Here is a 27,990-nt window from a genome sequence, read left to right as displayed (position 1 = left end):
CAAATTAACAAATAACATGGGGAACGAGATTGTTTCGGGCAGCCGCATTGAGTGCCAGCGTCTTCTGCCAGTGCGGATAGAGCAACTGCATCACAAGGTGGTCAGGCTGGAGTTGTCTGTTAGAAGCGACGATGATGGCCTATCAAATGAGTATTTGTAAGGTGCACAGTGATTTCGTGTCGGAGCCAGTCGCTATATTGCACGCAGGTCTTGACTATATCGGAACAGATAATTAAGTCAGCGCACAACGTAGGGGACGTTATTGGTGAGAGGATCTACCATATCCCCACGCCGAGTCATGAGCCTCGTTGGTTGTTTTCTATTTTTGGTTATACCTCTCGCCTCCTGACCAGAGATCCTTCCGCTTGATTAATTCCGGTTGTGTAGATTGCCACGGACTTTTCAGTACTGCTCCGCCAGTCGACGACAATAGCTAGCGGGTAAAGCTACAGTGCCTCGGAGCATTGAGGGAGAGGGTATGGGTGACTACCTGGGTGTGAACGGTGAACCCCTCTGAAGGGACTAATCAAGGCTAGGATGATGTATCATCTGCACTGATAACCCTGTAGCCATCGTACAAACAATTGTTTGGCAATTTTCGTTTTCAAAACAGACGTTTGTTTTGCCCGTAGCATACGCAGTACTCATGTAGTTTTGCTTTTCATTTCATCCTATGACCTGTCACGAGATTGCTGCAGCTGTCTGTCTGCTTAGCCCAGAGCATGCTCCACGGATCTGCACAAGCTAGAGAAACTCGAGATAAAGGAAACCCTTCCAGATTCATGACCAAGAACCAGAATGCCATCTTTCATTGTCAGGCAACTGGGACGGTACTCGTGCGGAAGCCATAATATCCTTTTCCCCTGAAGATATACCCACTGTCCTTCTAGGATAGACATTTGACAGCCGTTTTCTAACCACACCCAATCGGTATGATCGCTAAGTGTCTGGAGCAGTTCACCTGTGTTGGGATCCCAGAACTTGACGGTCTTATCAATAGAACTAGACGCCAGCAATTGACTGTCAGGTGAGAAGGCTAAAGTCATAACTGGCTCAGGATAACCTTCAAGGGTATAGCATAGATCGCCTGTCTTTGCATCCCATAGCTTAACTGTCTTATCGCCAGAGCTAGATGCCAGTAGTTGACCATTAGATGAGAAGGCTATAGATGAAATATAGAATGAATGGCCCTTAAGGGTCTGGCGCAGTTCGCCGTTGGTTGGATCCCAAAGCTCGATGGCATCGGGGCAGTCAGCAGACTCGCATGCTAAAATCTGGCCGTCCGGTGAGAATGATATAGTCTGATGTGTATTAAATTGGCCTTGAAGGGTCAAGCGCAGCTCACCCGTATTAGAATCCCATAGCCTGATAGCTCCGTCATCAGAGCTAGATGCCAGCAGTCGACCATTAGGTGAGAAGGCTATACACAAGACTGGTGCGGGATTATTAATGGTCTGGCGCAGTTCCCCTGCATTAGGATCCCATAGCTTGATCGTCTTGTCACGGGAGCCAGTCGCCACCAGTTTTCCGTTAGCCGAGAAGGCTACCGACTGAACTCGAAGGGAATGCCCTTTGCCCTCAGGCATCTGATGCAGGTCATCTTTACTGGAATCCCAGAGCTTGACGATGCCCCCAGGAAAGCCAGATGCCAGTAGTGGGCCATTGGGTGAGAAACATACACACCAAACCGAATTATAATTCTCAAAGGTCTGGCGCAGGTCACCTGTATTAGGATCCCATAGTTTGATAGTTCCGTCATCAGAGCCTGACGCTAGTAATTGACCATTAGACGAGAAGGATACCGATCGAGCCCAATCGGAATGGCCTTCTAGAGTCCGATAGAGCTCCCCCGTGTTAGGATCCCATAGCTTGATAGTATTATCACGGGAGCCAGATGCCAGTAGTTGCCCACTAGGTGAAAAAGTCACTGAGCAAACACGCTCAGAGTGGCCTTCAAGAGTCCGATAGAGCTCCCCCGTGTTAGAATCCCATAGTTTGATAGTGTTATCATCGGAGCCAGATGCCAGCAGTTGGCCGCTAGGTGAGAAAGCGATAGAATCGATAGATCCAGAATGGCCTTGTAAAGTTCGATAGAGCTCTCCTGTGTTAGGGTCCCATATCTTGATTGTTTTGTCAAGGGAGCTAGATGCCAGTAGTTGGCCACTGGGCGGAAAGGCCACAGAATAAACAGTGCTAGAGTGGCCTTCTAGAGTCCGATGGAGCTCCCCCGTGTTAGCGTCCCACAGCTTGATGGTGTGGTCATTGAAGCCAGTGTTATCATTGGAGACGGACGCCAGCAGCTGATTATTGGATGAGAACACTAAAGACGAAATCGAGTGTGATTTGTACTTCAGGGTCTGGCGCAGCTGGCCGGTTCTGGGATCCCAGAGCTTGATAGTGCAGAGACAAAGATTTCCCCTCTCATATCCGCACGCCACTATTTGACCGTCTGGCGAGAAGGCCAAAGAGGAAACGTGACCAGAAACGGTCCTGTTGGTCTCCTCGAGGTTCTGTAGATGCGCGGACCAGATCCTATCTACATTTGGCAGATGGCGCCAACTTGCCAACTCCTTGTTATATATTCTCCTTGTTATTGAAGAGCTTGGAGCGAACATAAGCCCTGAAGAATAAAGTTGAAGCGGTGCAGTGTCGACTATCTGCCGATTCCTTATAATAAACAACATGACATCCTGCAGGAAATGTGCTATCTTGGGATGTTGATCAACCTAAATTCTATTACTATTTTTTGCATATCGCAAGGCTTCACAGAAACTTACCCCCGAGATCGACTGCAATCTCTTGACCATCTCCACAACTTCGGATGCAGTGCCTAAAACGCCCATTGCTTCGATCCAGTGAAGAAGGTGCACTTCAAGGAATGGAAATGCCCTGACCAACTCCATAGCTGGATCCAGGCATTGTAACAGGTGGTGTGTCCAGTAACGACAGGCATATTGCAATTCCGGTGGCAAATGGCGACTAATAGAATGTATGTCGATCTCACTGCGTTGCGTACCATCATCCGGTAAGTTGCAGATATTCTTCCTTAAGCTGCGGCGCATAATCTCAAGGCATTTCCCCGTGAGATCCTGGTGAACAGCTTTCTCGTCAATCCAGAACTGCTCGCTTTCTTTCGTTCCTTTCGTCCTGCAGTCCAAAAGAAAATCTCGGAATGAGAGATGTAAGAGTCTGACGGGCACATTCAAATTATCGGGGATATTCAGAACCGAGTGGAGCCTGTCTAGTCGCCTCTTAATATTGTTGGCTTTTAGGCCAACAATTTGGGCAAGGCTATTGACTGAGAGTGGGGTGGCAAGCACAATTATGGTGCCTACTATCTTCTTGAACTCTTTAATCAAATATTTAGTCTCCCATAGATCCTGGCCAGCAAGAAGTCGATTCAAAACTGGTACATATATGCTGGCCATCTTGGATACATATAGGGTTCGGTCAGCGAGAATTTCTTGGAGTCGGCTCTGAGGGTCCCAGTTTGCATCACCAATGAATCGACACAAGGTGGCAGCAGAGATGAATAACGGAACTGTCCTTGCAAGTAGGGCCTCAATAACCCCATCGCCGGGCCAGTCCGTAGAGAGCTCATGGTCGTGCTGAATATCCACAAAGCTATGCCTTAGAAAGATGGAGATGTCGCGTTCAATTGCCGCCTTCGGAACATCATGGAGGCCCAGATGTTGATGTCTGTCTTTGATGTTCTTAAATCCTAGCCGGATCGGCAATTCAGGTCTGCTTGTGAGGAAGAACCGTAGTCGCATATATTTGGAAATTTGCACGCGCGGTAAGAGTTGGATAATAACCCTTATATCATCTTTATAGTCTTCTGTTTCGCACTCATCCAACGCGTCAATAACAATCACCATGGTCACAGCTTGATCCGGGTCCAGACCAAGGAGTGGCTGAAGAATTAGTTTATCGAATTGTTCACCCAATGCCTTCTCCGAAATATAGGGATCCTCCTCAATTGCTTTCTGCACGTTGTGTGCTAACTGGGGATTTCTCGTCGTCAATTGTTGTATAATAGTTGGAAAAAGCTTCTTTGCATTTCCTCGATGCTCTTCACCCCTTTTGAAGAAGAAGCTCGCTCCAAGAGACCCTTTCTCTTTGAAATAGCGTGCAACTGTGCGGGAGATTGTTGACTTTCCAGTCCCTGCCATCCCATTCAGCCAAAATATGCATTTCCCGTGCGGTGATCTTGCCCACTCTTTGATATCGTGAAGTAGCTCAATCCGAGTCCCGTGCAGGCATTCAAAATGCTGATTCTCATAAGCATCAAACGCTGCCCCCTTTGCAATTTTCAACCTTTGCAGATCAATCTTTTGTTCAACTTGCTTGGTTGATTTAGTCAGGATCTTGAGTTCTCTAGCAAGCGATGCTAGGAAATATAGAGTTAGCCAATTTGGACCTGTTCAGTATACTGATAAACTCGGATTCACTCAAACCCACTTACTACATATATCTACCACCAAGCTTTCCTGTGATACGTGACTCAAAGGTACATATGCGAGCAATTCCTTGGCATAGGCTGCGGCTGCCAACGCAGCATAACCCTGCCATTTCTTGTTTTTGTGTGAGTCGGCGTAGTCACAGATGCCGCGGATAACAAGACAGGGGAAATCCTGCATCAAGCCCGCCGCTTCCATTTCAAGACATAAAGCACCAGTTTCGCTCCGAAGCTGCTCCCTTATTTCCGCACTCTTTATAACAGCGTTTCCTGATGCAATAATACCGTAATATGGTTGTGGTTCACTATCTTCTCGTACACATCTTCTAACTTCCCACTCTGTCAGACAGCCATCACAGCTGTTTGCAGACGGAGAATGTTGGTACTCAGTTTGGAAGAGCCGATCATATTCCAGGCCTGGATGGCCAAAATTCCGCTGTGTTCGCGTATTTCGTCGGACTGCCTGTTGGATATAAAAGGGATAAAGTGGGTCATCTCGCAGCGCAGCTGCTCTCATTTGGTTGACCGCTGCTAACAGCAATCGAGGTGGACTGTTTAAGTACCCGGTGCGGTGAAGCTTCCCACCTTCACCAATCTTCCCCATATCGTATTGAACAACTCCACCACACGTGCCTGTAGGATAACTGACCACAATGTCGCCAAGCCGAATGTCATTTATAGTAGTTGGGATGGCTGCACCAACGCCGACCATCAACCCAACACGTAGCGACTTGGAAAAGGTTCGCGTCATGTTATTAGCGACAGTCGTTGCCGAAGTCGTCCCATATTGGCCCCCCACGCATGCGATCACGACGAAATGCTTGCCAATCCGACCCAGCGTGTATATATTCGTGTCTGCATTATCCTGCTCCTCAGGGGTTCCAAAGTTCTCGTCTAGCATTTCTTGGGCTGCGGCGGCCTCAATAGGCAAAGCACAGATCCAACCAATTTGGTACTCATCGAGTGCGGGGGAGGGCGTCATGCTGCTAAGGATCGTCCGTACCAATTTCAATAGGCTGACTGGCCTCACCAGATGAAAGGTAAACCAGACGGAAGTATTATCTGAGACAAGAATGCAAATTACAACTGGCTTTGAGATATTTAACAAGTTATCGTGATTCGGGCAGCCTCATGAGGCTAACAAAGCCTGAAGTCGAATGCGGGGTTAGCGGCAGTGCCTAATCCCACCTGGTTTTGAAGGCCCTATGAAGATTGAGGCACATCCTACTAGTGAATAAGGGTCTTCCTTGGTAAGTAACATGCGCAGTTCAATACTAGTAGATGGTTAATTATAGTTCGCTCTATCAAGTGAGCGTTTCTCTTCAGAGGCGCAAAAAGGAAAGGTCATTCTCTAGGTAGTTCAAGAGGGAGGACTAAGCAGAACAAGAGATCCATGTTAGGGTGGGCGGCGCCAGGTGGGTAACAGGGTGAGGCCGCTTTTAGTCGCGCGGCCAACACGGAGAGGTTTGATGACCTGTAACCACCGCGCGACCTCCCTCATTGAAAACTCAAATGGCCCGATAATATTCTTGTGGTATCTATCATTGGTTGCTAATTTCTGTTTTGAAATATTAGAGCCTTTGGCGAAGTACGCATCCATTTTTGTTACTCTAGGCAGTGATATTCCCCTACTATCATCTAGAAATCTATCGGAAAAATATCCAACTAGACGGTGGGTCCGCTTTGATCTGGTATGCAATTCATGGAAACGAGCGAAGCGTTGGAGAGAGGAGGCGGCTGGGAGCCTCCTGTCGTGCCCAGAAGTGTATACGGTGAGTCTGTCATGATCATGACAATTATTTATATGATATAAATTGGGACGGTTGGAAGAAAATAATGTGGCATGCAGAGGCTAACTTTATGTATGTACTTTCTGTCGCTTACTTGCTACTGGCAGGAAGCTGGTGCTAAAGTTGGGCGGCTTCCGAGCACGCTAACTTTAATACACTAAAGTCAAGTATATTTGAGAAATAAACGTATTTGAAAGTGCACTTTTAGATGATATCTACATGTATAATGATGAGGTTTACGGTGTTCATGCTCATGCATAATATTTCTGCCTCTGGAGTAGTTAACTATGATACTTTCTAGATCGAAATCAGGTCCGCCGCTTTCTCAGCTACTGCATACAGAATAGCCTGGTAATGCGCCACGATAGGCACAGGCAGCACGCTGGCATCCGCGACTCGCAGTCCTTTAACGCCCTTGACCCGCAGTTGAGTGTCGACCACCTTGCCCATAGATGCCGAGCCACCTGGATGAAAGAATGTAATTCCTCCACGCCGGACGTTCCTGTCAATTTCCTCGTCGGTAGAATCAGGCTTGATGAGCCCATTGTCCGGTTGGGGCACCTCGTGCTCCACCATACCTTTACCTTCGGGAGTGTCTAGAAGAAGCTTGGCCACCTTTCGAATTCCATCCCGCATAATCGCTCGGTCCACTTCCTTGGAATAGTAATTCGGGTCAATTACAGGGGCATTTGCCGGATCAGCATTAGCCAGGGTGATCTGGCCGCGTGCCGTAGGAGCCATTAAAAGAACAGCCGTACTAATATGCGTGCCATCCATAGGAGTCTCAAATTCAACTACGGATTGACTTATCGGCGCATAGATCACCAGAATCTCGGAGTGAGCGAAATCCGGATCTAGATATGGATGGTCCTCGGGAGCTTGTCCATCATCTGCCTGCAATGCCCGCATCAACTCGTCCGAGGGAGTTTGCAAGGTCACATTCCAATCATAGGGCACTCCCATCGCATATGCCGGGCTCTCCCAGAGAGGAGTCCCCATCGAGAGGCCCTGTTCAGGATGACGCAGTTTCCACGACTGTAGAAAACCGAAGTGGTCATGGAAATTGCGACCCACTTCTGGCGCATTTACAAGCTGTGGGATATTGTGTTTCGCCAGCTCTTCTGCTGGTCCAATTCCAGAGAGCATAAGCACCTGCGGGGTGCGGTATGTTCCAGCGGAGATAATCACCTCTTTCGAGGCGTGATATTCGTGTCCGTTTACAACTTTCACCCCTGTCGCGACCTGCTGGCCATCTTGCTCCTTGAGAATCACCTTCGCAACCAGCGTATCGGTAATAATGGATATTCCCTGGCGCCTAGACAGCCCATAAGCCTCACTGGCAAGTTGACGCTGTCCTTTACGCCAATTCTCTCCAATGTCTGCTAGTCCCAGGGGCATTCCAGCGTTGGCATCTGGGTTATACTTGACGCCAATACGTTCCCATGCAGAGCGTACTGGCTCCTTCAGGGGGTATTTGCGGTCGGGGCTGGTGAGCGCGACAATAGTGTTATGAATAGGGCCGCTGGTGCCGTGAATAGCCGGGTCGGCATTCGGATCATAGTGTGTCTCAGTCCGTTTGAAGTAAGGGAGTAGACCATCATAGCTCCAGCTGGAGTCTCCGACCAGCTTGGACCAGAGATTGTAGTCAGCGGAATTACCCCGCGTCCAGGTCCCGTAGTTTATCGCTGTGCCTCCTCCCAGCGCCTTGCCTGCACCGTTATAGCATTCACGATTGTTTAGATGTTTCTGTGGCACTGTGGTGTAGTCCCAGTCCAACGGCGAGTGATGAGCACCAAAGCATGCTAATGGGGTGCTGGTTAGAGGATGGTCGACCACGTTGGGGCCGGCTTCGATGATCAGGATCCGTAGCGACTCGTTTTTCTCAGACAGCCGACCAGCCAGAGCACAGCCGGTCAGACCTCCACCGACAACGATATAATCGTAAATCTCAGACATGTTGGATGTGGTAGAGTAGAATGGGAAAATCAAGTCAGGGGAGTAGTTCAAGATGGAAGAGGTGGAGACTCTTGAGAGCAGTGAGGTGGGGTGATAGAGGTATTTGGCTAGTCACCTCGTCCCCTTGTTCCCAACAGACTCGGCCAACAAAGACAGCTACTATTGTTGTGAAATTCAGGGGAAATGGGGCGTAGGGAGCTATTCTATCAGCTACAGGCCAACTAGCCTAACTAGGAAGTAGATGTCATTCAGTGGAAACACCAGGAATCGCAGTATCTCAACCAACTGAGTCTCTTGCATTCCTATCTAGGTGCTCAACTATCTAAGGTGTCGACCAAAATGGGTCTATATTACTGATTATTCAGCATCTGCTCGGTCCGATTTTGTTCCTTTGTTGACCATTTTTTTATTCAGTTCTCCCAGATAGATTCAGATAGTCAGAGACCTTACCTTCAATATAGATGGATCCTTATCCATAGATCAGTGATGGCCGACATAAGGATTCAGGGGTTAAATCGATCGTCAGAGACTCCGCACCGCCAAGTCGGGCGGATTATAGTGTTTCCGTAACAACTATGATTCTGGATCAGGACGGAGGGAGCTATGGTACCTGTATGGACTAACTAGACATGCTGTGGCCAGCTGCATGGGAGAGGATCCGCTGTCTGCTGCGGTACACCGCTAGTAGTACTAATAAACAAACAAAGGTGAAGAGAAACATGGGAATTCGTGATCCGATGACTCCTAGCGCCCTGGCGAGCGCTCAGCGTCATCCCCCTGAATCACCTCCATTCCCTTAGATAGAAGAGGGAAGAAGAAAGAGAAAAGAAGAGAGAGTAAGCACGTTGGCGAGCGCGTAGGTTGCGCAATCAATACAGTTATTATTGTTATTCTCCCTGGTAGGCTACCGGCGTGTAGCTGGCATAGTGTTCTTCTGCCACCCATTCCTTCCCCTGAGCGAATGATCATAACACCATACATATGCTTTTATAGTAAACAAACAGTTGAGCTTATAAGCAAGTACAGAATCATTAAACGCCGTTTTTCTATACTAATATTCCAGCCAATGCTCCAGCCCAAATAGTAGGAAACAAGTTATCGAGTTTAACATAAGGCTCTTTAACAGGATTATAGGGTATATCTTAATTAAATTAATTCTTATTAACTCCCTTCTTGCGCTTCCCCTTGCCCTTGGGTTTAGCCGTAGATGCCAGTAATAACTTCTTCGACGGGTCTTGTTTATACTTCGACTTCCAAGCGCGGTGCTTCTTTGCCAATCGCGCATTCCATTGAGCATTGAAGGTGTAAGGGATCAACCGTAGATGATATTGGTAGATATTAGAAAGAAATCCAAGCACCAAGAGAGAAAAGGAGTGAATCCTTTGTGGGGTCGAATCCGTCCAGATATGTGTGGCTCCAGTGATCAAGGTCACGGGGTCAGGTCCGCGACACAAGGATAGCGTTGTTCAGATCGTTGATGTGTTTTGTATGAATGCGTTTAGCTGCTTCCCTTCACATTCGGATTTAGCTCTTATCGAGGAAGACAGCTTCTATAGCTATCCATTTCTGCTCGGATCAACTGACTTGTAGTGGGGTCGGTTAACTGTAGCTAAGTCTTCCGGACAACATTATAAAAGCGAGAACCAATCCAACTTTGCTACTAAAGCACCAAAAAAAGCACAAGGGCTGCGATAGTAGGAGCAGAGGAAGTACGACCCGAGGAATAGGACTTCTTGTGAATCGACGACTTCAAACCCTTCAGTTTTCGCCCGGAGAAAGTCTCTCAGCAGAGTGCGCATCTTCACAAGGGTAGACTTGTTTTCTGATCTGAGACAAAACTGGCAAAATATGTGGCGACAATGATATTGATGCCCGAATAACTGCATCAACAAAATGACAGGTAAAATGATGACCTGAGGACAAAATCGAGAAAGGTGAAAATGTTTAAGCTGTTTTCCGCTTAGACATAGGAACTGCCAACCTATGTCAACTGTCCTTCACGGAAGGGTTACATGGGTACAGCATGATACCTTTCGAAGGAAAGCAAGTCTTTGATGATGCTGTGCCTTTTCTTTCACATGATAATGTCTCGCCAAGCTGACTGTGCTTGGGTGTATAAGAAACGCATCAAGAGACCAAGGTCTATAGTTAGCCAGGTAAATCTCTAAAATATTGACAAAATGGAAAGAGGATAACTGGTGGGAAGAAGTGTGGAATCTAGCGGTGGAGAGGAGTTCCTTTATATAGTTGGGTTTTCGCTAAAGTTTTCGCTAGTGTTTCTCGCTAAGCAGGGACACAATAAGGTTCAATCACCGAAATCTTCACTTGAATTTTGGAAGATGAATCTATAGGAGGTGAAAATAGAGGGCTTTACATTTAGTGGATTCCCTTGCTGAACAAGGAATGTCCTACAGGATCTGTCTAATGTGTGGCCAATTCATGGAGGGACGGGTTGTATAGACGAGGGAGAAAATTAAAAGAAAGACGAGTGACTACAGTACGATATTGCTCTCATTAATTCCAAAGCTTCTGCAGACGCACTAGCAATGGATATTCAAATTAAACATTCACTAAGTATTGGCTTCTCTGTTTTTCCATATTGTCTTATTATTTTCTCTTATACCCAGCGCTTCTAACTGTCCTCTATTCAATCATCAGGGGTTAGCCAGCCACCTCAGCTTAGTGAAGTATGCAGTAGAAGTGAATAGGCAGAGGCCTCTGATACAAGGGCTATTTTCACAGTACTAAGTCTTATGACCAAGCTTAATATATTTCTCTTATATTCTTCCCTTCACTCCTACTGGGACTCGTACTGTGACTACGTATCTAACAAATTTGGTTTATTCTAGGCTTAGTTTATAGGAGCTAATCATGGCGGAGCAAGTTTTACATCTCAGTGAGGCGGCATACTTGTTGGACAGGATAACAAGATATATTCAAACTAACATAATGACAAGTAGCACGAGCTGGCCATGACCGTATAATACCCTAGTTGCTTCTTAAGGTAGTATTTCTGTAGTATACCTGGCATAGAGGTTTGCTATGACACAAACTCAGGTGCTGCGCTAAAGAATTCGCACATAGTGAGACAAGGTAGAAGCTTAAGTTGTCCACCACCGAGACTGTCTTTTGGTGTCGCACCGAAAGGGCCAAGCTCAAACTTCTACTTAGTCAGAAAAAATTGTAGGCATAAATGTCCGTCCACTCCCTTTAGCTCTACGACCCTATTTAGTTAATCGTGGTTCTCTGGCGGGAATATACTACGATTGAACTCTAGGCTTGACTCTGAGATGGACCGCTTTGTTTTGATACATGGTTTACTGGTGCCACAATAAAATATCGCACTGACTGGTGTTGAGTAAGGGTCTGAAAGTGTGCTTGGTACCAGGGCATATACAGCCTTGATGGGAAATATGCCACTGGTGATAGTGCTAGCGTATGTAATCTATGCTGGTAGTACAGAAATTGCAGGATTCAGCGGTTGGGCAGCCCCTGAATGTTTATTATTGTTATATTCATGCTTGGCAGTTCTTTGGATTGAGACAATTGTTTGAGAGGGGTTTCTTAAGTATAATACATCCGAGTTGAGTTTCTTATTCTACAAAACATCAAATAACCTTACCACCCCAGGAACCAATCAAAGTTGCATCCATCGCTTATCAACCTGTTTGAGAAGTGACCAACGATCGGACCACTTATCCTGAAATGGTGCAACAACAACTCCACGCTGCTCAACAGCCCGATACAGCTGTTTGCACGCATTCTGCGCATCTCGAAGTATATCCTCTGGTGTCGTGACAGGCTTCCTCTTAGAGGATGAGTCTTCCTTTGGGGCCTCATAATGCAGATCTAGTACAAAGCTCAGTCGTTCCAAGTTCGGCAAAAAGTCCGAAGACGCAAAGGACTTTATCCAGTTGGCCCACTCGCTGGATCTGACAAGCGACGTGGGACCTCGAAAGCGTAGTGTTGAGAGATTCGGGGGAAAAAGTGTGTAGAGTGTTGGAAGAAAGGTTTCATCCTTGAAGACTTCGCCAACAGAGAGTACTAAGGTTCTCAACTCCGGAAGCTGCGGAAGAATACAGGCAAACAGCTCTTCAGTCGTGAAGTGGAAATCTAATCCATGGGTGGAGCGAATGTTGAGTGTAGAGAGCTTCTCTATAACATGAGGAAGAGCAATGGTCATCCGGTTGAAGGTATCAATAGAATCGTTTTCAAGGATCTCCAGTTTAGTCATCTTTGTTGGAACTTCTTTTGGGAGCAGTGGTAAGTTTTTGTTTTCTTGTATGATAGGTAGTGGCGTTGAGCGCATCCCCGCATATCTGTCATTCATTGCTTCTAAGACGAGTTCCGGAAGCCATACCAGCTCAATTTTCTTCGCTTCCGGCGTTTCTTTGCGGACAGTGATGTATTTAGCCACTTTTTCTCCTCGAGCAATCGCTTCCTTGTTCGCACGACGCAGCTCATCACTGGTCGGTCCTTCGAACCGCAGTCCAGACGTCCCTAGTAGAACAACATACTTGACCCTTCCTTCGAGCACAAATGGGCTGCGGAACACTTCTCCACAGGCGTCGCTAACAAGAAGCCGTTCCAACGGCCAGTGTGCTGGTAGTTCCGCATCGTTCAACTCCTCGTTGAAACCCGTGTGCATCTCTAGATCCTTGATGCTGCTGAAGTGATTGCTAAGCAGTGCCCATTCAATATTCGAGGGTGTATCTTCCGTTATTTGAAGAAACTGAATGTCCCGAGGGGCTTTTCCCAGTTGCGCAAGAAGTTGGTCCCGGTGGTCGTCGCATTTGCTTTCGTGTGGGCCTTTGACCTGGACTGTGAACTGATGGCCGTTAGAATGGGTCGATTTCAGACTGAGATTATTTCGTGTGGATATATTCCGACGTTGTCGATGATCTGTGGCTATCGAAATTCGGCAAACTTGCAACCACCTTGCAGCAAGGCAGGGTCCTCTCGGGGCGGATGACAGGAGGCCATGGAAGAGTACTCGACAGGGCCCTAGCTGTTTCTGGGTGAGAAATATCTTCTTGACATACCATATAGAAGTGAAGGGGCATATGTACCATGGTGTTTGACAGAAGGAAGTGGGTTTATTTACCCTGGACTAATGAAGGTTGTGAGTCGCAGTCCCACTTGGCGCTTACCTTGAGTCATGTCTTTTGTCCGCCCGTTCCTACGCTTCCCCGCCCGGGCCTCATCAAACACGCCGCTCTTAGGTACTAATATCACCTACCTCAACCCACACCATGACTCTCGGGTGCATCACTCTGACCAACATGCTACATCAAATCTCATCCGAGACCGACATACTACGTGGCTGAGACCGGTTCTCCAATATCAATGAGATGCGGCTTTGTGCATCCTGGCCTTCATCCTGGCCTTTTTGCTAGCCTTTGTTCTAGCCAATCCTGTCTGTCCACTCACCAAGGCAGCGTGTACATCTCTACAGACAAATATTGAGCCCCTGGAGATCCTCCTCGGGAAGCACTTTTCCCCAGCAAAGCAGGAGACCTATATTGCGCGGGAAGCTGCCGGGACGGCTGTGGTACTGGTTGGGCAATTCCGCAGTAATCTTGTCCCCAGTAGCCTGCTGCACCCCACTCCTCCAACACAGCCCCTAGTTTCAGGTCCTGATGGCTACTGCAGAATTGGAGGACCCAGTTCATTCCGTCATAACTCCACCTGCGGACGTGATACCTCTGCCAGTCTCTCGGTCAGGCGAGAGATAGACCAGACTACAGGTTCCATTCTTAACTGCCGGCATTGGAAAGGGTGTCTGGTATGTCCTGTGGGCATGATGGGCTTCGGGGGCAGTGATATCCTGTCTCATACCTAAAAGTCCACGGTGGAGTGTCTTCCATGGCCTGTAGTGCCTTGTCCATTTTTCCGATGCTTCTGCGAAAGGAGGGAAATACCTGCTGCAGCTCTGCAGCCGTACCATAGGAATTTCGTAAGTCCGACGTATTACCAGGTTGGCTAACATTGTCATTCAGTAACAATCTTCCTCATAATCTCGCCGGCCATATCCTATTTTAATTAATTTATACTCAGTGTCACCTACAATATAACCACCCCACAGGTGACCTTGTGTTACCACAGACGGCACTCAATCGACTCGAACAACTTGTCCTTGCCACCATTGGCAAGTGGCACAGTGCACTGGGCATTGCAATGAGAAATGGTATCGCATTGCCCAAACGCCAGACTCCACCACACATGGTCGCGCCCCCGATTTGGTCGTGATGGAGTATCGTGTACTGGAGTCTGCACCGGGAAGAGGCTATGTTGAGAGCCCATTCTGCGGCATATTTGGACTGGGCGTACCGTATCTCCCGGGCAATTCAGAATTACCGAATCAAGACTCAGGGACAGGAGTCGAGTAGTAATCCGACCAGCGGTAGAATGTGGCGACGATGTGAACGTGGTGGATGGACTGCAGGGCGAAACTCATCAGACGGCGCATGCCGCGATGGACGAGGAAGGACTCCAGGGGAGCTAGAAATTTGGCCTCCCATGCCTTGTGGATAATTTGTATCAACCTTCGTTAGGATGGTCGTGTACTGTCTGCCTTGTAGACTAGATTGTGTTGTGCGAGGTCGATTTGTACAAACTCCACTTATGAGGTCATTAGAGGATCCAAGCATAGGCCTTTTTTCCTGAAAAATTCTATCTGTCTTCATTTGCTACCGGTTCGATTCAGATAGAAGATCCGTGAGATACAACGATCCTATAATAGAGAATAGATGATATACAAGTCCAATGTTCCTACTGAACCTGTAGGAGAACGTGATGGGCATAGTTTGTAGAGAGATCTTTTTATTGGGTTGTAGGAGAATGTCTAATGCCCTGTTCCTATGATTGCTAGTAAAATATGTACAAGAAAGAACGAACTGGAATAGAACCCCGAATACAGTCCCTTCCAGGATGCCTTAGTCGCGAGTTAAGTTCAAATAAGTTCATGGTACACCCATCCAAATTGTGGAAGTCTTGGTTAGGTAGGCTTAAATAGTATTACTTTCGTTAGGTAGTATGCTACTATCACTAACCATAGTGTAAGAAGTATACAGAAAATATTTAATAGATACCAGAGATGGTAATGATTTTAATATCTGTAAATCTCGCCGGCGGTATGTACAACTACCAGATAGAAGATAATCGGAGAAATCATATTCTCCAGTCTCCATCTGCCATATGCAAGGCGGCATGTCTCCATCTGTCATATGCAAGCAGGCAAGTCTCCATCTGCCATATGCAAGCAGGCATTTTAGTAACAGCCAGTCTGCATTTCTGCATTATATTAATTTTTCGACTAGGTCACAGTGCAGATTATCCTCTTACCAGGCATGACCATTGGAACCTTGCATACAGTTAATCTACAGATCTAGCAGCCATATTCAATCTAGAGCAGTGTTCATACAACAATGCATCTTCTACACGTTAAGATTCATCATTCCTTAGACCTATTTGGAACGGAACTCTCCGTCGGATAATTCCTAGCGTACTCTCTGTCTCATCGCCGGTCTCCGCTTGATCGACAGTCCAGCCTCGGCAACGTTGCATCGTAAGTGGTAGGACCATCGTCGATCCGGGGAATTTGGGGTATCACATCTTCAGCACCAACTATCCACTATTGAATTATACCTTCGCTTACACTTTCGTGCATAAGATTTAGCGAGCGAGACATTTTCGATATCTAGAAGAGGGGTAAGACCAGATATAAAAGCATCGTGAAGGGGGAAACTGACGAAGTCAAGAGACGAGACGAATCGAGACGAGAAATCGCCATGACTACTTTACACGATTGCAAAAAACCTGCTAGCCATCCTGACGAGGAAATAATCGTTGGCACTATAGCCGACGATAACCTTGGGAATGGCCCTGAAACACCAGGACGATGGCAGATATTCGCTAAACGATTCCAGATCGAGGAACGAGGTATCGAGCGCGTTCCTGAGGATCAACGCTCGGAGAGCTCGTACTGGAGTATCGGGTCTATGGTACCTCTCTTCCCTCCTCTTCATAGCGTGAATAGCATAGAGATAGAGATCTAAGATATACAGTGGCTAGCTGCCAATATGGTCGTACCATCGTTCACGATCGGGGTACTAGGCCAGGCTCTTTTCAGCCTGGGCTTTATCGACAGCATACTGGTGATATTATTTTTCAACTTACTATCCGTAATGACGGTGTGTTTCTTCTCCATCTTCGGCGTTGCGTTCGGTCTACGCCAGATGGTCCTGTCCCGGTTCTGGTTCGGCTGGTGGGGAGTCAAGTTGAGTGAGTCTCTTCGATACTTACTTCCTCGTCTAGTCTAGACCTGGATATCGCTTATCGGGACAGTTGCACTGTTCAATCTACTGGCCTGTTTCGGCTGGGCGGCTGCAAACATCATCGTCGGCGCGCAGCTACTGCACGCAGTGAATCCTAGAGTGCCTGGATGGGCAGGGATTCTGGTCATCGCGTCGGCAACCCTCCTGGTTACCTTTTTTGGGTATCGCATTGTGCATGTCTATGAGAAATGGAGCTGGATTCCCACGTTCATCGTGTTTCTGGTGGTACTAGCTGTGTTAGTCCGCTCTGGAGACTTTGTCCAAGTGCCCATGGGTCATGGACATGCTGAAATGGGCGCCGTCTTATCCTTCGGATCGACGGTATTCGGCTTTGGAACGGGATATACCACCTTCGCAGCAGACTACACCGTCTACCAGCCCAGTCAGCTGCCACGCACCCGGGTGTTCCTAGCCACCTGGCTAGGGATTCTCCCGACGCTGCTGTTCACCGAGATGCTCGGCGCCGCGCTGGGGACCACCGTGCGACTGAACGCCGAAAACAACTCGTACCAACAAGGGTACGACGACTCCGGAGTCGGCGGACTCCTCGGGGCGTTGCTATTCCCACACGTTGGAGGATTCGGTAAATTCTGCATGGTGATCCTGGCATTATCCATTGTCGCGAACAACTGTCCCAACGTGTACTCTGTCTCACTGACGCTGATGGTACTCGGACGCTGGACGGAGCGAGTCCCGCGGTACGTTTGGACTGTGATCGCGACGGTGGTCTACGTGGCCATTGCGATCCCAGGATACAGCGAGTTCGAGGCAGTGTTGCATAATTTCATGACGTTCATCGGGTACTGGTTGGCTATTTATGAGGGGATTGTGCTAACGGATCATTTTGTCTTTCGGCGGGGTTTTTCAGGATACGTTCCGGAGGAGTACAATCAGTCGGATAAGTTGCCTAGGGGTATTGCGGCGTTGCTTGCGTTTCTCTGTGGTGTTGTTGGAATGGTGACCGGTATGAGTCAGAGTTGGTATGTTGGTCCTATTGCGAAGTATGCAGGTGTTGCGCCGACGGGGGGGGACGTGGGATTTGAACTGGGGTTTGCTTTTTCGGCGGTTGCGTATTGTATACTTCGGCCATTGGAGCGATGGGTGGTGCAAAAGGTGAGACCTGATTGAGCTCGGCTCTATTCTTGTTGGTTATATTCAAGGATAGTCTATAGTAGGCGTGAACTAAATAAGTTGTTCCATACATTTCATATCTCTTGACGCTGGGAAAGTTAAATTATACATTTCTTGATTATTCTATATTATATACATCAAATAGCATACCGGAATTCCCGATTCTCTCGATCCGTCAAATCCAAGAATTCATGATTCTGCTGCACAACATATGCATCCCCAAGAGCCGCTTTCTCCTGATCTCGCTTTCGGTTCTCGCGCACAAACATCCAGCGAATAATGCACAGGTCAACGGTGACGAGAAAGTACAAAATGACAATGGAAATTTTTGCCGGGAGGTACTCTGGCGCGTCCTTGGCCTGAAAAGTCTGCGGCGAAATGATATTACCAACGGTATACGCCACCGTTTGTATACAAGACACGGTGATTTTCTTCGTGGAGCCCGCTACATTCGTACTGGTCAGGCCGAGAATCGTCGTCCATCCGATGGGAATACCACCGGACAGATAGTATCCAACCAGGGCGGGGGCCTTATCTGTCGTGGCCATTAAAATTGCACCCACGATGGAGGGGATATGACCAAGGATGCACCATAAGAGACGCTGCTGGGTCTTCGTAGCCAGATAGGTCAGACCAACAAGTACGACGACTTCGTAAGCGCCCAGCGGCGTAACCAACAACAGGCTGTCCGTCTTCGAGTATCCCATACCAGTGACGAGGATATTTCCGAAGCTAGTGGCGATAGAATTGGGAATATTGGCAGCAAACACCCAGAACGAATACAGCCAAGTCTGCGGATCCCGGAGCGCCTCGTAGACCTGTTCCTTTTTGAAAACGCTGCTGCCGATTCCCTGCTCATTGCTGCGAAGACGCTCTGCATGCATGGCTTTCTCTTCAGGAGAGAGGAAGCCCGCCGTGACAGGGGAATCTGGCAAGATGAAGAAGAAGAGAATGCCAACAATGACGGTGAACAGACCCAGGATTAAGAAAATAACCTGCCATCCGCGCAGAGACGCGGATGGGTCGTTTCCAATATGGATCGCCACGCCGTAGGCAACGTACCCGCCGAGCATCTGAGCCAGGCCACATGTTCCGAACCAGATGCCGACGCGGAATGCCTGTTCTTCTTTTCGATACCATTGCGAGGTGAAGACCACCCAGGCCGGCACGACGGCCGCCTCTGCGGCCCCCAGCAACGCACGACACACCATCAGCGACGCAAACGACTTGCAGGCGGCCATGCAGGCGAGGATGGTACCCCAGACGGTGACGTTGAAAGCGACATATCGCGCCAGGGGGAAGGCCTGGATGAGTCGCATGGTCGGAAACTGCAGGGCGAGCTGTCCGAAGAAGAAAATACTCGATACCCAGTTGAACTGGTTACCGTGTAAGTTGGTCGACTCACGCAGACCGGTCACGCTGGCGTAGGACACGGCGATCTTATCAAGATACTGAAGGAAATACACGACGCAGATCAACGGCATCACGTACAGATCGATCTTGCGGACCAGACGTGCCGACGCCTCAGGGTCCAGTGGGCCCTCGCTTCGGCCTTGGCCGACGAGTTCTAGTGCTGCATCGCCTGATGGATTGGTTGCCTGGACTTGAACCTCAGGATGCTTTTCATTCAGGACAGTGTCCGCAGGTGCTGAGGCCATGTTGTATTCAAATCTGAATCAATAACTGAGGATGAGGGTGGTTTTGGAGCTATGGTGCCTTAAATAGAAAGAAATTGTTTGACGCTATCGCGGATTGAACCATGACGGACGCCAATCACGCCATCGCCGACCCGCAAGTTTGAGTCATTTCAATGTGCTATTTTGGACTTGGATATTTTGAACCCTTCTATCGTCTCGGTAAATGACCGTATATTATATTTTCTCTGTTGAGTACAATCGAAGTTTTAGCATCGGGTTGCAATAAGAATAGTGGACGGTTATACCTCGAGTAAAAATAACCAGCGCCATCCTCCTGGCCCTGAACGCCTCGCAGATGCAGAAGACCAAAGGCTAGAAATCCAGCCAAGATATCCACCATCCCCAGCGCTGTCCAGAAGAAAAATAACCGCAGGGATGGCTCATGGTGTTTGTAAAAGTCGGGTAGGTAGAGAATGATCTACTATAATGATCCAGACCATTTCGACCGAAGTAGAGGGGACAAGAGACTCACTCCAGGAATGAATCCACCCTGCAGAATAGCCAACAGCGCTCGACAAGCCAGGAAGGCCGATCGACTCTGCAGTGCGTGTTGAGCCATCGCCACCACCGACCAAAGCGATGTCAGCATGGGAATCTACCGGTCGGGACCCATCCATTTGCTGACCAGTTGCGAGGGAAGCTCTGCGCATAGGAAGGAGAGCTTAAACACAGCAGGAAATTGTCCGTCAGCGCCTGAGCCAGATTCGCCCGGTCTAGCTCCAACGCCATGAACATAACGCAGGTGAACACCATGATACGTAGATCGATTTTGCGCGCACTAATCGGTACTCCTCACCTCAGGTCCAGCGCACGGAGGAGCCGAATCGATGTCAGTTCTCCCAGTCGACTCGTGGCTGGCATTTTTTGGCCGTGTCTGGGCTGTCGTGCTCTGGGGCTTGCGTGGCGACCGCATTGGGATTGTATTCGCTTCGTCGTTAGGAACAGAAGCGGCGCTGGCCGGTTCGCCGAGAGGAGACACATCTTATGTGCCGACGGACACGATCGATACGATTGCCAGTGGTCTTTTCTTCTGAATACTGACCATGAAGACGTGGTTGGGGTGGTTCAGTTGACATGTAGGTTGCCTTTATATCCGTTGGATAGTCAGATAATATGGTGTAGACGGATTGCTATCGGAGGGACAGATTGCATCATCGAGCCAGTTGTGGGACAAGAGACGGCTTGCGCATTGATATTTGGCCAAGGGATAAAGATCAGTTGTGTCTCTTGTGGTGTATGTTAACTTGAGCATGACATTTCTGCATGGATGACGCCGTTGATAATAACGCGTTCGCAATGGACGGGGGGGTTCGAAGACTCTAATTCTAGCAGCCCCTATGATAGTGTTAAGAGTTTAGTCTCGACGATGAGCTAACCAGACTACAGAGTCTGATTAACATGGCGTCCATGTTGTCCGTGTCGCATCTTGATATCACGACTCGTAACGCATTTCTCGGCAAGTTGAGAGCCATCTAGATTGGAGTTGAGTAGTCATGTAAAGAGATGCGTGAGGAACTAATAAGTTTAAGAATGAGACAATATTGAGAGACATGGTTTGTAGTAGAAGAGCAGAGAGAAGACAATAAGAAATAGCTAGGAGTTTATCGTGGGAAACATAACAAGTGCCTGTAAGGCATTATAAATCTCTAGATGGTGAACAGGCCTTAGCAAGCCACAGTACTGTCCAACCCATTTGGTGGCAGATAATATGTGATGCCGCAATAGTCCAATGCTTATCTACAGACTGTCTTTTGGTGTTTGTTTGTATGCAAGAGCATAAGTCGACTATTCTAATAGCGCGATATTGTATTTCGGAGCCAATAATTAGCAAACAATATACAGCTATGTAAGGGCTCATAGATTGGACATATCGCCTGATTAGAGCATGTGCTGTAACTGATGGAGAAAAAAGACAGAAGAGATATATAGTAGACTATGTAATTGAATTTATTGAAGCATAAGTAGTTAACTATTCTTATCAGAAACATTATATGTTCCAAAAAACCCAAAGTGTAGACATGTGAAACGTCCGATCCGTCGGAGTCTATTTGGTAGTCCCTCGGATAGAACGATAATCTTCACTCCGAAGTCAAACACCTCGAGGTCGCTGCCACATCACCTGGGGCCAAAGGATCGGTCATGAAAGGAATTGGTCTTATTAAAAGACGAGACTCCAACAGTTTGGGCGGAGAACGAAACCGATAAACTCACAGCACATAGCAAGTTCACATCTTACGTACGCTAAATTATGAATAAATACGGGGGGGAGGAAAAACGAAAAAGAAGAAACGAAAGGTAGCAAATAAAAAGAGCAAAAAATAAACAGGAAAGTGTATAGCCGAGTCCAACTTTTTTAACCGGTTTAACTTTTCCCCAATGTCGGACGATATTCAGCAAAAGTGACTCCGAACTTGAAACACCAAACCACACAGGAGCCCCGTAAGAGACCCCGTAAACCCGAGGGGCCGAACCTCCTGTCTGACCAGTCATTATTGGCCAGATAATGGATACTATGTATTCTGGTCAGAGTGGATCCAACATCTAGCGTCTCTTTTTACTGTTTGAGCTGTTGGCACCCCGTGTTTTATTTTTTCTTCGGAGTCAAAAGTCCTTACGCAAAAAGTCCTTATATAGAGCCGACATGCCCCTGTCGCTGAGGATCGGCAATTTCCCCCTTTTAGTGCGTGTACAGGTCACAGGCATGCATGCCTGTAATTCTCCATGACCATCACCATGGCGCAGCTCCCTGTTGAGCAAATCTCTCCCTCTGTTGTCCTCCACAACCCCAATTTTTTCCTGGCCCCCCGCAAGTATTCCCCTAGCGACATGTCGGACGAGCTACTGGGTGTGCAGACGCACTGCTGGAGCGACGAGAAGGTATAATCTGACAGGTTTTGAGACTTCCGCTGTCTCCAGCACTGCTTATTTCTAACAGATGGTTAATCACTTGGCAGATTCTCGTTTCTCCTCTTGATCCATCGCCCACTCACGATGCCGACGAATTCCCTCCCCCGAGGGACAGCATGCGCAAGTCCTCCATGTCTTTCATCGACACCGTTCTTCGCCGGGTAGGTCGACCTCCTGGCAATGACAGACAGACTCTAACGCCTCGTTCAGCGAAAGACGGGGAGTAGTGATTATTCGCAACACCTGCGTCCCTTACCGGACCACGAGCTGAACCAGCGAAAAACCCCGAGTCGTCAGTCTTCGATGCAATTCATCCCGCAGATCGTTCCGGACTTCGAATTGAACCGGGAAGACCCTCGGTATCTCCGATCGACCACGGTGTCGGTGGCACTGCGGCCATCCAACGAGGCGGTCGAATACTACACCCCCACTTCGCCGGTCGCGCCCGACAGGAAACCGTACGCATCGGGACAGGAATATGCCCTGGAGAATATGCGGGCCACTTACATCCAAGAGATCCAAGACCGCGACGCGCGAATTGCACATCTGGAAAACCAGCTGGCCGATATGGTCGCCCAGATTACCGAGATCAGCCAGGATCGGAAACGACTACAGTCCCAGCTGCGGAACACCCAGAACACCCAGAACGGACCCCGTCGCTCTGTCAAGACCGTCCCCTGGGCTTCCAAATCGACGGCCCGCGTGCGCGAGGAGCTGTCCATCCTGGAGAAGCGCATGCGATCGTGGGCCGTCAAGTATACGGTCAGCGACCCCCGCGATCTCGAGCAGGTGACGGCCGAGGAAAAGAACAGTGTTCTGAAGGAACTGGATGGGTTCTGTATTGAACGAGATTGGGACCGGTTGATGCGCACGATGCCCATCGTGCTGCATCGGATTCCGGCCCTGCTCACTCAGGCCATGTTGTCCCGGGCCATTTTCACGGGAGTATTTGTAAGGCCGTTTTTCGCCTTCACCGAGTCGGAGGAGGAGACAACGGATGACTGGGCTTCGTCGCGCATGTTGACCTCAATATACACGGCCATGATGGATGGTAAGACTGTAATTGTCTGCGTGTCTGCGTGGAATTCCTTCTAACCAAGACCCAGTAAACGAATCAGAGGCGCACACCTGGCGCTCGCAAATGCTCCGCATTCTGTCAACCCCTCCACCGGATTCCACAGAGAGCGTGCTCCACCAGCGCATGCGGGAGGTGATCAATGAATTGGCAGTCGACTTCCTGAATGGGCCTATCCAGGCGCTTTTCCGGCCCCCCAAGGAGAATTTGGAAATTGTAAGACGAAACCAGGAGCTGTACAATCTGTATCACGATGCGGGGGAGCTGGCTCTCTCGCTCTGGCGACAGCGCGCGTTTATGAAATTCCACAATCTCCACGGACTCCAGATTTTCCGCACGGGTAATCCAGCCATGGCGGCGCATCCGCTTCAACAGCTCGATATGGATGATGAGAGACTAGATGGGAAAAGAGTCTTGCTTGTTGTGCAGCCGGCTATCGTCGCTTATGGGGATGAAGATGCCCAGAATTATGATATGTGTAAGGTGTGGGCGGAGGGCGTCGTCTTGGTGGATGAGCACGAGGGAGAGGATTTCCAATCGATGGCAGTTCACATGCCCTCTACCGATCGGATGGGATGGGATTAGAATAGTACCGGCTGTGGTATACCATGAACCCAAGCTATGTAACGGTCCTAAGAAGTCTGGCCGTTGCACTATCTCTCCGCCGCTGGTCCCTTCTAGGGCTGATCCCAGTATCTTGACTATATCGGACCGGCAGACGAGGACAATGCACTGAACGCGTCTATAATTAAGCGGAACCTGCATAGTAAAATCTGATACTACTGATTATCAGACAGTGCGTGTTTTACTGTGGGTGTCCCTAGTCATATGACAAGCGAGAACTGATCCGGTTCACATAGTAAACTGGCTATAACGAGGAAGCATTATAAAGTGTAAACAGACCTCTCGATTACAACATTGAAGCTAGGATGAACGAATCCTTACAACAGTCTTTTATACAGACATTGCTTAGAAACGCAACTGGTGAGGATTGTACTCTGAATCAGGATGGGTTGGTTGGAGCGTCAGAGTCTTTCCTAGATTAACTCCGGTAACGCGCTGACTGAATCCGCTAGGGACTCATCACCCTAGTAATCGGTCTTGCGTTCATCCCGTGCCTCCCGGACCATGCCAGAGGGCCAACTGGTGTAGGAGCAAATAGGGCTGGTTCACGCCACGGCAAGTCAACTGTTGATCAGTTCAAACCTCGGCTGATTAACTTCCTCAGCGAAGAAACCATCATGGTCAACCGAGTCATCCGCGACGACCCTAGCAAAGGAACAATCCACAATCGAGAGCCCATCACGCCTAAACTCCATTGGAAAAGCATTCGACTATATATTTTTAGCAACAATATATAACCGAGTACGAGGGCGGAACTTGCAACTAAAAGAGAACTGCAAGTGACTGTCTAGTAGAATTAAATAATAAGTTAGTCTGTTGTGGATTCCTTATAAGATAGCTAACTAACTATATGGGAGACGAAGAAAAATTAAGCAACAATCTTTCAACTATCGTGTTCTATACAGAGGTCATTAAAACCCGCCAAGACTTTGGGCATAGCCGAGTAACTAACGTAACCACCACAATGCCAATCCAAATCAATTAATAATTGATCTTTACAAACTGTATAGAGTATGCATTGCATTATTATTGTGTTGCAGATGATGAAGGGTAGTTAGTTAAATTACATCAGAAGGCCGTACGTAATAATTAATACCTGCCTAGATTAAGGGGAAAAAAGATTGGACGGATTTCCTCGAGGAGAAAAAATTGAAAAATTTTTTAAAAAAAAAAAAGTATGGGACGAACCGGGATTGAACCGGTGACCTCACGATTGCCAAGATTGACGGATTGAAGTGGACTTCAGTCGTGCGCTCTCCCAACTGAGCTATCGCCCCGATTGATGTATTTTCACTGGATTCATTTCATTAGATTCAATCTTTATTCAGTGACCATGTAATATCTAATTACGGCTCACCTACGGAGTAGAGCCCATTGGCTGTTGGTCGAATAGTAGTCATATTGAAATATGCTGACTCTATGGTATTAAGTCAGTACAAGAGATAGTATTACTAGCAACGTATTTCTTTTTATCTGAGTTTTACAGTTTACAAGGCAATACTACAGTTGTTGGAATTAGGTAGGCCGAAGCCCCATTTTTTGGTTGTCTTTTTCTGCTGGGAAAAAAAAGACACCAAGCAATTCCTCAACGCCAAACTCCATAAATGTCAATCCTCCTCAATTTCATTTCAGTGAAAGTCTATCCGTCCGCCTCCGCCTCCCACGTTGGCCGAACGTCGCCTACTCATCAGAAGTCCAAATGAGACGCGCCGTACATTGATAGCAAGCCCTCGCTTTATCACTTCGTCTCTAACACTTCAAGTCTAACTCTTTGAAGCTCGGTGTATTATGTGTGGGCGGCATTTCGTATTTCACAAAATATGAACGATGATGGATAGATAGGTTCATTCTATTCAAGGTCCATTGGTCTGGGCCATCAAGCATTGGGGTGTCAGAGATGAAATACATAAGCCCTAGCAGATATACCGCGTATCTACAGAAGTACCATCAAAGATCAATCTTGAACAACCAATGCAGTCCGCCCACACTGGGCTGAAATCTCTGTAGCGAATAGAAATTGATGAGGTGAGAATACGAGATTATAGCAGTGGGCAAAGCGGCGGGTCTTAACATGGCTAGCAGTATGACCCACATGACAGATACTGTAACAAATATAAGTAGGCGAGAATACCGAGTGAAAACAGCATGTTTATGATCATACCTGGGCAAAGCGCACAGTATACATGCGATAGATCGCTTCGACCTCGTTACTTTAATTGGCTATGCCCCAATGCTTCGGCTTATGCTCTCGCAACCTAAGATTGTGGCCGATTAAGATTCAGCATTGGTGAAAACTTATTTTGCTGCAGTGTATGCTCGCTTCCCAGCTCCCTATCCAAGTCAAAATGTTTGATGAACAAACTCGCACAGAGTCCCAGACCGGCAATCCCGCAGAAGGACAGAAACACTCACCTGAGCCCGAACACATAGGACTCAAGCAAATGCTCCTTGGACAGTGAATCCGGGATTGTCTTGAGAAGCACAATATAAGCTTCGGAGTTCTGCGCAATCTCAGAAGGAAAATCAAGATTTTTCAACTTCCTCTTCATGACATTCTGGAAGATCGAGCTTCCAATACCAACGCCAACGGCTGCGCCGAGGTTTCGCATGAACACGTACATTGCCGCTGTCGCGCCCTCATCGTTCGGTAAAGATGCTGCATGCGACACAAATGTTTGGGTGCTGAGGATAAGCCCATAGCTGATCCCACTCACTACCAGAGTTATCACCAGCACTGGCGCGCTGGTATCAACTCTCCACAGGGCAGATAGTCCACAGGCAAGAATAATGATACAACATCCGGACCATATTGCCCACAGAACCGGTTGATTTTGGTTGCGATTACGCCCACAACAGCGGTCACGGGAATGAGAGTAAGCATGACCGACAGTAGATAGACGCCTGTGATAATGAATGATGCTTGTTTGATGGATAAGAGGTATAGTGGGATGTAATATAATTGTCCATATAGCTAGATTGATTGCAATACTTGATCCGAGCGGAAAATGTGGATGGATACCAAAAGGCAACTTACGATCCGGCCTTGGAGAAAATCGCAAAAGTAAATCGCATAGGCACTTGGGCAATGGAATAGACTTTTCTTCAGGAAAGGCTGTCTCGCACCGTTTCCTTCCCAAGCCAAGGTGAGGCCAGTGCCAATTACCCCCAATATTAGAAGCACGAGCGTTTGGTAGCTGGTCCATGATTGTTGGGTGCCACCTATTGAAGTGGCTGTGAGAAATGCCGTGACGGAGGGAGCAAATAGGGCTCCGCCTAGCCAGTCGATCTGGATCAGTTTCTCTTAAATGTTCTGGCTGTCGGCTTTAGCTTCAGCACGAATGGAACCGTAGCGAAGCCGATGAAGCAGAATGGAAACATCAAGTAGAAGGCCCAGCGAAATGTGGTCCGTTGTGCAATTACACCGCCGATGACGGGCCCATAGCTGTTCCCAGGGTCCATGCCCCTTGAAAGATGCTAATATACCTTGGTCGGTATCTGAGCGGAAATCGATGTCCGTGTAAACTATGATTCCTAGTATCAAAATGCCTCCATCACCGAGACCCTGTATACATCTTCCCACCAGAAGGATCGCAATGCTAGTTGATACGCAGCAGAGAATGGTTCCAATGGTAAAGAGCTCAAGAGACGTGATCAAAGACCCTGCTCTGCCAAATATATCACTTAATGCAGCCACAAATTGCATTGTACTAGCAGAGGTAAGCAGATACGACGTTCTGACCCATAGACCTTGGGTGACATTGCCGTCGAGATCAGCGATGATGACCTGTGAGCAATGAGCAACTTAATATGAAAGGATGAGTGAAATGCATTCACAGACAGTTAGAGATATCACAATCACGGCTGCATCTAGAGCTATCATGAAAGCCAAGACTGAAACAATAATCATAATAAGAAAGTCATGCATCGAGGGCAACCACGGAACCGAAGAACATCGATCAGCATCATCGGCCGCATTGGAACTTTGTGAAGACATTGACCATACCTGGTGATGAGA

The 27,990-nt window shown here is 48.0% G+C and overlaps 8 protein-coding genes and 1 non-coding gene across 9 annotated transcripts; 2 read left to right on the top strand and 7 right to left on the bottom strand.

Moving 5' to 3' along the window:
- Nucleotides 1–4: 4 nt before the first annotated feature.
- On the bottom strand, nt 5–5,441 carry ATNIH1004_006518 (uncharacterized protein; the record flags this gene model as incomplete). Its single annotated transcript, XM_033571145.1, has 4 exons — nt 5–106; nt 876–2,510; nt 2,778–4,390; nt 4,466–5,441. The coding sequence occupies 4 exons, from the start codon at nt 5,439–5,441 to the stop codon at nt 5–7; spliced, it is 4,326 nt and encodes a 1,441-aa protein (XP_033427177.1).
- A 1,105-nt stretch (nt 5,442–6,546) lies between these two features.
- ATNIH1004_006517 (GMC family oxidoreductase) lies at nt 6,547–8,205 on the bottom strand (the record flags this gene model as incomplete). Its single annotated transcript, XM_033571144.1, has 1 exon — nt 6,547–8,205. The coding sequence occupies one exon, from the start codon at nt 8,203–8,205 to the stop codon at nt 6,547–6,549; it is 1,659 nt and encodes a 552-aa protein (XP_033427176.1).
- A 3,637-nt stretch (nt 8,206–11,842) lies between these two features.
- On the bottom strand, nt 11,843–13,277 carry ATNIH1004_006516 (uncharacterized protein; the record flags this gene model as incomplete). Its single annotated transcript, XM_033571143.1, has 2 exons — nt 11,843–13,033; nt 13,248–13,277. 2 exons carry the CDS (start codon nt 13,275–13,277, stop codon nt 11,843–11,845), a joined length of 1,221 nt encoding a protein of 406 aa, XP_033427175.1.
- A 2,718-nt stretch (nt 13,278–15,995) lies between these two features.
- On the top strand, nt 15,996–17,669 carry ATNIH1004_006515 (cytosine permease; the record flags this gene model as incomplete). Its single annotated transcript, XM_033571142.1, has 3 exons — nt 15,996–16,208; nt 16,272–16,488; nt 16,552–17,669. The coding sequence occupies 3 exons, from the start codon at nt 15,996–15,998 to the stop codon at nt 17,667–17,669; spliced, it is 1,548 nt and encodes a 515-aa protein (XP_033427174.1).
- Nucleotides 17,670–17,809: 140 nt separating this feature from the next.
- On the bottom strand, nt 17,810–19,330 carry ATNIH1004_006514 (allantoate permease family MFS transporter; the record flags this gene model as incomplete). The annotated part of the gene is made up of 1 exon (XM_033571141.1): nt 17,810–19,330. The coding sequence occupies one exon, from the start codon at nt 19,328–19,330 to the stop codon at nt 17,810–17,812; it is 1,521 nt and encodes a 506-aa protein (XP_033427173.1).
- Nucleotides 19,331–22,102: 2,772 nt separating this feature from the next.
- ATNIH1004_006513 (uncharacterized protein) lies at nt 22,103–23,936 on the top strand (the record flags this gene model as incomplete). Its single annotated transcript, XM_033571140.1, has 4 exons — nt 22,103–22,246; nt 22,324–22,437; nt 22,487–23,327; nt 23,383–23,936. The coding sequence occupies 4 exons, from the start codon at nt 22,103–22,105 to the stop codon at nt 23,934–23,936; spliced, it is 1,653 nt and encodes a 550-aa protein (XP_033427172.1).
- A 1,217-nt stretch (nt 23,937–25,153) lies between these two features.
- On the bottom strand, nt 25,154–25,252 carry ATNIH1004_006512. The gene has a single exon. It is a non-coding gene; the product is annotated as a tRNA-Phe (tRNA).
- Nucleotides 25,253–26,187: 935 nt separating this feature from the next.
- Nucleotides 26,188–27,178, bottom strand: ATNIH1004_006511 (uncharacterized protein; the record flags this gene model as incomplete). Its single annotated transcript, XM_033571139.1, has 3 exons — nt 26,188–26,230; nt 26,388–26,688; nt 27,010–27,178. 3 exons carry the CDS (start codon nt 27,176–27,178, stop codon nt 26,188–26,190), a joined length of 513 nt encoding a protein of 170 aa, XP_033427171.1.
- A 98-nt stretch (nt 27,179–27,276) lies between these two features.
- ATNIH1004_006510 (uncharacterized protein) lies at nt 27,277–27,969 on the bottom strand (the record flags this gene model as incomplete). The annotated part of the gene is made up of 2 exons (XM_033571138.1): nt 27,277–27,759; nt 27,814–27,969. The coding sequence occupies 2 exons, from the start codon at nt 27,967–27,969 to the stop codon at nt 27,277–27,279; spliced, it is 639 nt and encodes a 212-aa protein (XP_033427170.1).
- Nucleotides 27,970–27,990: the final 21 nt, after the last annotated feature.

The sequence above is a fragment of the Aspergillus tanneri genome (genome assembly GCF_003426965.1).
Source record: "Aspergillus tanneri strain NIH1004 chromosome Unknown AapTan_4_pilon_pilon_pilon, whole genome shotgun sequence".
NCBI classification, from domain to species: Eukaryota; Fungi; Ascomycota; class Eurotiomycetes; order Eurotiales; family Aspergillaceae; genus Aspergillus; species Aspergillus tanneri.
This window is presented reverse-complemented; position numbering and strand designations above follow the sequence as displayed.